The sequence below is a fragment of the Lampetra planeri genome, chromosome 11, assembly GCF_965212315.1.
Source record: "Lampetra planeri chromosome 11, kcLamPlan1.2.h2, whole genome shotgun sequence".
Lineage (NCBI taxonomy): Eukaryota > Metazoa > Chordata > Hyperoartia > Petromyzontiformes > Petromyzontidae > Lampetra > Lampetra planeri.
In genome coordinates, this window is record NC_136117.1 from 14,618,150 (window position 1) to 14,631,006 (window position 12,857).

The window sequence follows — 12,857 nt, forward strand, 5'->3', positions numbered from 1 at the left end:
CTCCTCCTCGCGCCGACTCTGCACAGAGGAAGGAGGTGGCCCATTGAACACGAACGAGGGGCAGTCGGCAGCGCCCTGAGCCCGGCATCGCGCTCAGCAGGCGCAGAGAGAGCGGTGGTGGGTGCTGCTCCCCCTCCCACACGCGGCACGTGTCGCCATCCAAGGCAGCAGCAGTGCGCTCCGCAGCTCCGCGATGGAGGGGGCGCTCTAGGGAGCTCGTGTTGGCGGCGTCGAAGGAGCTTCCGAGAGTCAAGAGGAAGGAGGCTCGAGTGAGGAGGAGGCGGGAGTTGTTGTTCGCAGAGTTGGTGGACTTGCTGCTGGTCGATCAAGAGGTGGTGGAAGAGGAGGAGGAGGTTCGTGTTGGTGGCGGTAGGAGACTGCACCTGGAGCAATGGCATCCGGCTCCGAGCGCCGTCTCCGCACAGGTGAGGAGGAGGAGGAGGCGAACCCGAGCGCAGCAGCTGCACGGAGGTCGTGATTTTCACCATGGCCATCATCGTGTCTTGTCCGGATTATAAGACGCACTAACCCCCCCCTACCCACGATGTTACAGCGACTGTTGGGGGGGGGGGGGTGCGTCTTGCAACTTGACAGCGGGAAACTTGTGGGTTCACATGCATTCCCGCACCTCCGATTAGCGCGGTTGGCTACGTACGTACGGTGCGAAAAAAGTTCAGCATACATATTTATAACCCGGCGTTTATATATACACACACACCGTGCCTCCGATGCAGTAAACACATCTCATGTGCCAAGGGATTGCCCGAAACGTCGCCGATGGTATTTTTTCACTTTTAAAGCGAAAGTGTTATTGACGAATGTGTTGAGTAGAAGAGAAGCGATTGGCCATCATACTCCTCATCAACGATCTATCCACTGCTGGATGATGAATGCATCCCCAACCCACCCAAGCAGTCGCCCTTTCTCCCACGTTCCTGCGACGCAAAAATCCACCTGGCACCTGCCTGCACTCGACTTTCATTTCATCGCTCCATCTCCGCGTGGAGGACGTTGCTCGCAAACGGCACGTGCCGATCCCTCTCGGGTTGAGACCTCTGCATGCGTGTGTGTGTGTCTATGTGTGTCAGTGTGTGTCTGTGTGTGTGTCGATGTGTGTGTGTCTATGTGTATCAGTGTGTGTCTGTGTGTGTGTCGATGTGTGTGTGTGACTATGTGTGTGTGTCTATGTGTCAGTGTGTGTCTGTGTGTGTGTCTATGTGTGTGTGTGTCTATGTGTGTCAGTGTGTGTCTATGTGTGTCAGTGTGTGTGTGTCTATGTGTGTGTGTCTATGTGTGTCAGTGTGTGTCTGTGTGTGTGTCGATGTGTGTGTGTGTCTATGTGTGTCAGTGTGTGTCTGTGTCGATGTGTGTGTGTGTGTCTATGTGTGTCCGTGTGTGTCTGTGTGTGTGTGTCGATGTGTGTGTGTTTGTGTGTGTGTCTGTGTGTGTGTCTATGTGGCGCTGAGCGCGCAGCACTACGAACCCGGCGACCCGGGTTCGATTCCCGCTCACAGCCAAAACCAGTGACGATTATTTTAACCGGTCCTGGGCATCCCCTAGGTCGACTCAGCCTCAAATGAGTACCTGGTGCGATGTGTAAATATGTGTAAACATCGCCACTGGGGAGACAAAGGCGGTCGGGCGTGGTGCTGGCCCCTTCGTGTGCCGTTCCGGCCTTCATAGGTGCTCGCTAACAGCACTTGCCCCTACAGTCTGTCAAGGCTATACGGGGGATCTTTGTGTGTGTGTGTGTTGAACGTCTTTCGCACCGTACGTAGCCAACCGTGCTCATAGGAGGTGTGGGGGAAGGAAAGCAAACTAGACGATGCTAAAAAGCAGTTCTAAAGAAATTAGTTTTCAATTAAAAAAATACGTTTTCAATTTAAAAACTTTGTACTCTGAGGGTCTAAGGAAACCCCAAGTCTCTCCCACCTCGAGACCGGATCATTCTACAGTAGGAGTAATACAATCGTCGTTCTTAGCCCGTTACTTTCACGAGACCACATCGTGAGTACAGTACATCATTGGTCGTGGCGCGCGCCGTGTTCCACAGACGCAGCCCGCGGTCCATTCGCCACGTGGGTTTTACCCAATACAGCTTTTTCCAGTTCTCTCGAATTTAGCTCAAGTTAGACCGTCACGCCGACACGCGCGGGCTTACCGCCCCCTACCCTCCAGTAGCGTCACGCGGGATCGCTTTATTTTTTTTGTGAACGTTCACTCTGAGCGAGCGTGAAAAATACATTTGGTTAAAGTATTAACCAGGGCGGCCGCCTGCGCTCGAATCGCGTACACCTGCGACAAGTCAGCTGCGAACTCGCGCCTCCGATCGGTCACAGCGTCGCGCTCACGGTAAGAGACGAGCGCACTCAGAGGGCAGGGTGGCAGCGCGGTGGTTGACACTCGTGCGTGCCGGAAGAACGGTCATAGGTTCGATCCCCGAGTCGGGCGTCTTTCGGGATGGATGGAGTTTGTACGCTCTCCCGATGCTCTGCATGGGTTTCCTCCGGGTTCTCCGATGTCCTCGCAATGCCTAGAACGAAACCCGCCACGCAATGTGACTGGGACTGTATTGCTTCAAAACACCCGCTGCTGCTGAAAAATTCCCCGCAGTTTGCCCAATAGGGATTACAAACGCGCACAGTTGCGATCCTCGCACCAGACTCTGGGAAACTTGGCAGAAGAGTCTTGAGACTCAGGGAGGCCTTTCTGGGTGAACACGCGGCAATAGAATACAGCAATTCCTCGTTTAAGGCGGTAGATGCGTTTCTGAAAAAGTTACGCTTTTAATCGAGGAATTACGGTACAATGCTGAATAAGAGAACTGAGATAAGGGTACGATGCGATACTGTGTCATTCCGCGTACCGTACTGCCCAGTCCCGCTCAGAACCCGCGTTATCACGGGCGAGTTCCGCCTTGCGTGAAAAGTGTTCCCGAATAGGAAGAACCGCGTTATAGCGACAGCGCGTTGTGTGAAAAACGCGTTAAGCGAGGATTTACCGCAAAATTGGTGGTGCAGGGGCCACCCTCGGCACCCGTCCCCAAGTACCGGCCCTGGTTCCCGTGGGCTCTGCCCGGAGGTGACATCGTCTCCGTGGAATCAGTGTGGTGGTGATAATGACGACGATAAGGCGCGTGTGTGCGTGTGTCTGTTGAATTGTAAAAGTACCGAGCGGGCACACACACACACCCTCACCCTCCCACGGTCACGCGAAGTCTAAACACACACGCACACAATGCAGCACTGTGCTCAAAGAGAACTACCACCCCACGTACTCGACAGCCTGTCGCCTTGTACCGGGCTCATGGGGGGCGCGTGCCGTGTGCGATCACGACGTGGGTGACGTGACCAGCACCGCCACGCCGGGCCGCCTTTGTCTCCCCGGGGAAATGTCATTCCTCAATGGCGGAGCCAGGGTTTTCAGGTAGGGGGAGCAACCCTTCCAGCAATGAAAAATTATCGGAGTTGTTAGTAAGTAAGGACTTGTCCCTTGCTTTTTATTCGACGCGTGTGCGGCGAGGGCGCAGCCATCGATCGAGGGTCGAATTCGACCCTCGATCTGTATACGCAACTGCGCACAATTCTGTGAGTCACTTATAACCGCTTTGCCGTTACTTATTGCCAATTATGGACTCAGACTATTGTCCTATCATCTCATAGAGTTCCTGGCACGTAATAATATGCTACACGGTGGCAGTGGGGGTCGCAAAATGCCGAATTATTACTAATATAAACCCCAATGATCCGATCGAAATTAGGGATTTCGATCGTATCATGGGGGGGGGGGGCACGTGCCCCCCCCCCACTGGTTCGGCTGTCTCTCGTCGCAGAAGCTGGGTCCCTCTTGTTTGGCGGTGTTCGCCGCCGCTTAACCTTTCTTTTTCCGTGGCACTTCTGGCCGGGCGAACACTTTTGAGGGCAGAGATTCCTTGTGACAGTTTGACTTTAGGAACTTCCTCTTGCTCTTTTGAAAACATGTGGTGGTGTTTTTTCTTTCTCTCCGCTGTAGTTAACTGTTTGAGTGTTCTGTAGAGATGCGGGGGTGGGGGGGGATTGTTTCCACTGCCTTGTGCGTGCTGGTGCGAGTGTGTCTGCATATGGGGAACGGTGCTGTAGCGGCTAGCGCGCTGTGCCAGGAGCCCGGATACCCGAGTTTGATTCCCACTTCATGGCAAACATCAGTGACCATTATCTGGACCGGTCTTGGGCCTCTCCGAGGTAGACTCAGCCTTAAATAAGTACCTAGTGTGATGCGTAAACATTGTCGCTGGGGAGACAGAGGCGGCCGGGCGTGGTGCTTGCCTCCCACTCCATCGTGTGTGCCGTGCCGGTCTTCATAGGTGCTCGCTAAAGACACTTGCCCCAACGGTATTTTAAGGCTATACGGGGGATCTTTATCTCCGTCTTTGTCTCCGAGCCTCTGTTTGTGATTTTGCGAATCCTCGTGATTTTTGTTGTTGCTGATGCTGCTGCAGCTGCTGCTGCTGCTGTTTTAGGTTTTCGTGTTTTTGTTTTAACGAAATAAAAACCTCAACGCGTCTCTCAGTAGCGCCGCGTGTTGCCTTAAAAAGAAAATCAAATCTAATAGGCAACGTTTCGGGCAATGGCCCTTGATATGACGTTGCCTTTCAATGCCACGGAGCGCGATTGACAGGGTACGTGTTTGAGTTTGTAGTTAATTGTGCTTGCGCACCAGTGCCAACGCAGCTGCTGGAGCGTTGTCTCGTTTCGGTTGAGTTTACGTCATCTGGATGAACCAGGTGATAACTCGAGAGGCCCTGGGTGAAGTCTCGATTGCAAGCGCGACCTGGGTCCAGCGCCCCGGACTTTGCAATAGAGAGGTCGCCGGTTCGATCCCCTGGCCCGCGGCAGTTGCAGCAACGGTCGCAAGTCTCTAAAACCATCCCCACCGCCACAGTGCAGCGGGTCAGCAGGTCGCGTGCGGTGGGGTAAAGTTTCGCTGTGGCACCCCCTCTCTTACAAGACGTGTGGCCAGCCTGGGAAATTCGGTTGAACGCCCGAGAGGTCGTAAGGGCCCTTTCGCTTGCAGTGGTAATGGCCAGATATTGCAGGGCACTGCCTTTCACATTTGTAACCATTTTACCCTTTCACCACTTCGCCTTTTCACCTTTCCACCGGCCTCCGTGTGGTTCCAGTTGACCTTTTCTCAGTTCTCTTGCTGACTTTGCACCCCCCCCCACCCCGACCATCAAATGAACGTTCCGTTACAATACGACTTGTTTCTTTATTTAACAGCGTTCACATCCATTTCATGAGGTTGCTTTCTCTATCTCTCGCTCGTGATCTTAATGTGCAACCTGGGTCTGTGGCGCCAGCCTCCGATCGCAGCCAATGATGCACGCACCCGCTGTGGAATTTGCCGGGGACAGTTACATCCCTGGCAGTGTTGTTGTTCGTCCGTGAGATTCAATGCAATGTAATCTCCCTTGTTCCCCACGAGTCGGGGGACTCCGTTGCGGCTCTGAAACGGAAACCAAGAGACAGCAGTCATCGTGTTCATACCCTTCTCACAGTCACTCCTCCTGTACTCGGAGCACTAAGAGCAATCCGCTTGATTAAATAATAATAATACAATGGCAAGATAATATGCATTGCGAGGTTTTTGTTATATTCTCTAGGATTTTAAAGAATATTCTGGCGAAATAATTACTTTAATAGGAGCACAAAATTTCAAGTTCTGCTCGCTAACAACACTTTCCCAAAAAGCCTGTTAAGGCTATACAAGGGATCTTCGTCTTGTTGTGTATGAACGTGCGAAAAAATACACGTTTAAAAAGGCACTGATATATTCCAGGAACCCAGCCGTTTCCCAGATGAACAGGAGGAAGTTGCCAAATGAATAAAGAAACCTTGGCGTTTGCCGTTTGAAGCATAGAGAAAAGGCTTGCAGGCCACGTGGTACAAAAAGCGGCAGCATCATCTGAGAAGCAGAAGCCGCGGGCAGGCGAGCGGCGTGCTCCTCCACACCGCAGCGCCACTCGCCGGCGAGCGTCGCGGTCGCGTGCCGGTGAGCCGATCGCCCTTCCGTTCAAGACGGGGAGACGAACCTGGCTCGCAGAACTACAGACCCATTAAACACATGCTCTGACGACGTTTCAGGCAATGGCCCTTCTTCATAGTGCAACAGATAGAGAGGCCTCTATCATAAGATAAGAGGCCCCTCGTGCTTCTATGTGCTATGAAGAAAGACCTTTGCCCGATACGTCACCTATTATAGGTTGCCAGCAGCAGCAGCAGCAGGATCACCAATCTGGCAATGATGCACAAACAACAACAACTCAACACACTCGTCAATAACAGCCTTGAAACGTATGTAATAAGTGACGTTTCGTGTAACGGCCCTTCTTGACAAGAACACATTGACAGACCGCCATCATGCCTCTCTTACCACACACGTCAATAAACTCCGGGTTTCCAGAGTTTATCGGCAGAATAATAGCAGCGTCCGGGGGGTCAAGAGGTCACGTGAGCAAGCGGGGTGTAAGAAAGGTGACTTTACCCTCAACAAAACAGACCCTGGAAGAGACCAACGCTTTTTCATCCATAATGGAGGTTTTTTAATTGTTAGATAAATGTGCCGTTAAATCCGCCACCACCCGACACGGCCACTAGTAAGGTCTGTCACGTAAACAAAACATTCCAATTCGTGACTGGTGCAGCACACCGCTTGTGTGTTGAAGAGTAAACCCACAACGTTTACAATTCGAGTACGACGTTTCGCCAGTAACTACAACCAGCATCATCAGGCGACAGTCAGAGTTGTGGAGAAATCTTCCTGTTTCGGTTGCTTTCGGCTAAGGAAATGCATTGACGCAGTGGACACGGGTGCAGTTTTCCACGAACCAATACCTATATCCATATAAATCTATAAAAATTTGATATTTAGAAATAAAGCGAACACCTTCATATATAAAACAAGCAGCCTCAAACCCGACAGTGAGCTCGCTGCCATGCACGGTGTTTCACACAGACTGCACTGGAGCCACCAGCCACAGATATACAGGGAGATATTACGAACCATCTCAGGTATGCTGATGTAGTGAATATTACGTACTGTGTGTGTGTGTACACAGCGTGTACGTGCGAGGTCGTGCAGTGGTGAGCGCGCAAGGCTACGAACCCGGAGACCCGAGTGTCTGAACCGGTGCTGGGCGTCCCCCTAGGTCAACTCAGACGCAATTGAGTCACCCGGTGCCGTGTGTAACATCATCACCGGTTGGACAAACACGGCCGGGCGTGGCGGTGCTGGCCACACCACCCCGTCGTGTGCCGTGCAGGTCTTCATAAGTGCTACTCGCTAACGGCACTTGCCCCAACAGTCGGCTAAGGCTATGCCGGGGTGCGGGGATCTTTGGCAGTGTCTTAGTGGCGAGGGCACCGCGCTATGCACTACGGCTACCTGACCGAGGTCGGTTATTTTGCGGCCACGGCGGTGATTGTCACCGTTACGACCGTACCCCACGGTTGCGCAACCTCACTGTGTTGTTGGCATCGTCGTGAGTGGAGATGGGAGCGGGCAGGCGACGAGGTGCTGGCCGCGCCGCCCCCGTGTCCACCCTGGCGGGGGAGGTGGGGAGGGCCAGAACTCCAGAGGGGTCCACGATTTAGTTTCTTAGATAAGTTGGAGACGAGGAAGAGAGGAAACAAGACGAGGAGGGGTGGTTCTATTTTTTATTCTGGATGTGGGACGGGGGGCAAATGTTCTCCTGCCGTGGTGGTTATGAACCACGGATACACCGCGCGCCGACTGATTCACTCGCAGCACACGCAAAGTATCCCATGGCGACATTCGCAAGAGTTAAGCCACTGCATGCCAGCCGGCGTCACGGTCCAAATGTGGCACATTTGAAGAAAAAAACCCAAATCACACCGCAAACGACTCGATTGGCAGGACCCTCCTGAAAGAGATGGATCATGGGACTCTGTGAGGCTTTCCTGCAGGGTAACAAATAAAATACATTGCTCAGGCCCTGGGGGCACGGGGAGTGTTGTGGTGACACGGGGGGGGGGGGGGTCTGTGGTGGGGATTGTGGGGGGCACGGGCACCATTTGGGGGACACAAGGAGGCGTTGTTGCGGATGCTGGTGCCGTGACGCCTCGAGAAATGGATTCCACGTGGATCGGTCTCGCCTTGCGGTCCACCGCGTGATTCCTCCTCTTGCGGAGCATTTATCCGTGAAAGCGGGGACCGGGAATATCCACCGCTCCCACGACAGCAGCAGCAGCACCGTGAACAACAACAACAGAAGCGACAGAAGCGGCAACAATCGCAGCAGCAATAGCCACGCAGACGAAGCCACAGCAAATACAACAGCAGCGGTCGCAGCAGGAAGAAGTGAGAGTGTTGATACTCGGCGAGGCTGCGCCCTGAAGCTTCAGGAGCTCTGTTCAAGGTGGATTCAGGCTGAAGGCGCTGCCCCGCAATTTCTGGCTCGCGTCACTGCTGGCGGAAGGTTCCTCGTCCACTCGAGGGAGCTCTTAAAGAGCCCCTGTCGAGGATTCAAGCGTGCCTGGCCACTGACGAGACACTGACTGTCAAAACTATCCATTCCTTGTAAGACCAGCAGTTCGTTCACCAGCATTGAATAAAACCAGCCTCTGAAAACCAGTCCAGCTTGTTCCGCTGAGACCGCGTGCCTCGTGTTTCCTGCCCTAAGTGGCCCCGGAGCAGAAAATATAAAAAATAATCATTGCAGCATCTATCAGTCACGCCGCGCCGTCACCACGCAGTGTTGGTCCCTCACTCCCTGAGCGAAAGGGGGGACGACTCGGAGAGAGAGGGGGACGACTCGGAGAGAGAGGGGGACGACTCGGAGAGAGAGGGGGGACAGCTCAGAGGCGCCAGGAAGAGGAACCACAGACGAGGCGCGGGGAGGCAGCGGCCACGCGGTGAGGAGCCGGCGCTACCAACGATTGGCCAAGTTCTGCGGTCCTCTACATATTAAGGTATTACATGTGGGAGGAAGCCAGATCACCCGGAGAAACGAGTGGGAGTTTCCATTGTTCTGCCGTCACGCCTTCTCCTGGCAAGCCAGGCAGGGCACAGTTCCTCCTCGACGCGCACAGGAATGGAGTTTCACAACAGCGTCTGCGTGCGACCCACCAACCCCTCGCGGTCGCCTCCACAGCGCTGGATGACGGACCACGCCACGTGCCCCCGTAGCCATTGCCACCGTCCGCACGGCCGTGGTTGGTGTGCTATGCGGAGTGTCTTTGTAAACGAATTGCAAGGAACACCACCGACACAATACAGTCGGTGGTGGTGACACTAAGAGGAGAGAGAGTGGCACAGTCGGTGGTGGTGATACTAAGAGGAGGGAGAGTGGCACAGTCGGCACACGTGACACCAAGAGGAGGGAGAGTGGCACAGTCGGTGGTGGTGACACTAAGAGGAGGGAGAGTGGCACAGTCGGTGGTGGTGACACTAAGCGGAGGGAGAGTGGCACAGTCGGTGGTGGTGACACTAAGCGGAGGGAGAGTGGCACAGTCGGCACACGTGACACTAAGAGGAGGGAGAGTGGCACAGTCGGTGGTGGTGACACTAAGCGGAGGGAGAGTGGCACAGTCGGTGGTGGTGACACTAAGCGGAGGGAGAGTGGCACAGTCGGTGGTTACACTAAGCGGGGGGAGAGTGGCACAGTCGGCACACGTGACACTAAGCGGAGGGAGAGTGGCACAGTCGGTGGTGGTGACACTAAGCGGAGGGAGAGTGGCACAGTCGGCACACGTGACACTAAGAGGAGGGAGAGTGGCACAGTTGGTGGTGGTGACACCAAGCGGAGGGAGAGTGGCACAGTCGGTGGTGACACTAAGCGGAGGGAGAGTGGCACAGTCGGCACACGTGACACTAAGCAGAGGGAGAGTGGCACAGTTGGCACACGTGACACTAAGCGGAGGGAGAGTGGCACAGTCGGCACACGTGACACCAAGCGGAGGGAGAGTGGCACAGTTGGCACACGTGACACTAAGCGGAGGGAGAGTGGCACAGTCGGCACACGTGACACTAAGAGGAGGGAGAGTGGCACAGTCGGTGGTGGTGACACTAAGAGGAGGGAGAGTGGCACAGTCGGTGGTGGTGACACCAAGCAGAGGGAGAGTGGCACAGTCGGTGGTGGTGACACTAAGAAGATGGAGAGTGGCATAGTCGGCACACGTGACACCAAGAGGAGAGAGAGTGACACAGTGGGTGATGGGGAGACGCCCACGAGGCGGGCAGTGCAAACGAAACGGGCAAGGTGACAAAGAAGGCAGACAACTGCAATATAAAAAATCAATAAACAAACTATGCAGCCTCATTGCTCCTGCAATCCGTTTAAAGACGTTCATACGCTGACAACTCATCGCGTGCATTCCTGTGAATTCGTCATCAGACGTAACCGCCCACCCGCGCAAATTCGCACGAAAAAACGATTCCACAACCACCGTGGAAACCTCGGTAATTTCTGAAGAAAGCCAGTCGACCGAAACGTCGGAAACTTTCGTTTCTCTCGGTGAATAAAAAAACGACCCTGCAATTGTATGTCTATGTGTTCATCTACGCAGCAGCAGCTTCATGCATGCGCGCGTTTTAAAAAAACGTGTCTGTGTGTGGGGAGCGGCGGTGCAGTGGTTAGCGCTGCACGGCACTACCAAATAACAGTGCGGTGTGTAGTAACCATATGTATGTATGTATGTTGAACTTTTTTCGCACCATACATAGCCAACCGTGCTAGTCAGAGGTGCGGGACATCAGCGCTGGGGAGACAAAGACGGTCGGGCGTGGTGTCAGTCACCCACCGCGTCGCGTGCCGTGCTGGCCTTCCTAGGCGCTACTCTGTAACAGCACTTGCCCCAATAGTCTGTTAAAGTCTACACGGGGCACCTTTGTCTTTGTGTGTGTGTGAGCATGCTTCTCCTTTCTGGAGGAACTGACTCGGCACGTGGTGATCATTTTACTTGAACACTCACCACACACAACCTCACCACTCACACACAACCTCACCACTCACAACCTCACCACTCACACACAACCTCACCACTCACAACCTCACCACTCACACACAACCTCACCACTCACAACCTCACCACTCACACACAACCTCACCACACAACCTCACCACTCACACACAACCTCACCACACAACCTCACCACTCACACACAACCTCACCACTCACAACCTCACCACTCACACACAACCTCACCACTCACAACCTCACCACTCACACACAACCTCACCACTCACAACCTCACCACTCACACACAACCTCACCACTCACAACCTCACCACTCACACACAACCTCACCACACACAACCTCACCACACAACCTCACCACTCACACACAACCTCACCACACAACCTCACCACTCACACACAACCTCACCACACAACCTCACCACACAACCTCACCACTCACACACAACCTCACCACTCACACACAACCTCACCACACAACCTCACCACTCACACACAACCTCACCACACAACCTCACCACACAACCTCACCACACAACCTCACCACTCACACACAACCTCACCACTCACACACAACCTCACCACACAACCTCACCACACAACCTCACCACACAACCTCACCACTCACACACAACCTCACCACACAACCTCACCACACAACCTCACCACACAACCTCACCACTCACACACAACCTCACCACTCACACACAACCTCACCACACAACCTCACCACTCACACACAACCTCACCACTCACACACAACCTCACCACACAACCTCACCACACAACCTCACCACACAACCTCACCACACAACCTCACCACTCACACACAACCTCACCACTCACACACAACCTCACCACACAACCTCACCACACAACCTCACCACTCACACACAACCTCACCACTCACACACAACCTCACCACACAACCTCACCACTCACACAACCTCACCACACAACCTCACCACACACAACCTCACCACACAACCTCACCACTCACACACAACCTCACCACTCACAACCTCACCACACAACCTCACCACTCACACACAACCTCACCACTCACACACAACCTCACCACACACAACCTCACCACTCACAACCTCACCACACAACCTCACCACTCACACACAACCTCACCACACACAACCTCACCACACAACCTCACCACTCACACACAACCTCACCACACACAACCTCACCACTCACAACCTCACCACACACAACCTCACCACTCACAACCTCACCACACAACCTCACCACTCACAACCTCACCACTCACAACCTCACCACTCACAACCTCACCACTCACACACAACCTCACCACTCACAACCTCACCACTCACAACCTCACCACACAACCTCACCACTCACAACCTCACCACTCACAACCTCACCACTCACAACCTCACCACTCACAACCTCACCACTCAACCTCACCACTCAACCTCACCACACACAACCTCACCACTCACAACCTCACCACTAACACAACCTCACCACTCACACAACCTCACCACTCGCACAACCTCACCACTCACACAACCTCACCACTCACAACCTCACCACACACAACCTCACCACTCACAACCTCACCACTCACACACAACCTCACCACTCACAACCTCACCACTCACACACAACCTCACCACTCACAACTTCACCACTCACACAACCTCACCACTCAACCTCACCACACTCACAACCTCACCGTGGTGAGTGTTGCGGAGAGGGATGATGACAGAATGAGTATTTACCTCGCGTGCCTGTGCAACTGGTGTACAACCAAAGAGAGCACACGGCTACAAGAGGCAGGGAGGTCTACGTAATAACACTCGTTTCGTAGAGAGCGACAGAGGCAGTCAGTCACAGGCAGAGCCA

General features: G+C 53.9%; 1 protein-coding gene across 3 annotated transcripts in view; it reads left to right on the top strand.

Annotated features, from left to right (window-relative positions):
* Window positions 1-12,857, top strand: part of LOC144721393 (FYVE, RhoGEF and PH domain-containing protein 2-like) — a 53,938-nt gene continuing 41,081 nt past the window's right edge. For 2 of the 3 annotated variants that reach the window (XM_078598984.1, XM_078598986.1), the window contains exon 1: window positions 2-425. In XM_078598984.1, coding sequence (XP_078455110.1) covers window positions 392-425 — 34 coding nt within the window. In that variant the 5' untranslated portion in view covers window positions 2-391. Of the gene's footprint in view, window positions 426-12,857 lie in introns of all 3 variants that reach the window. The other variant, XM_078598987.1, reaches the window with a different exon arrangement.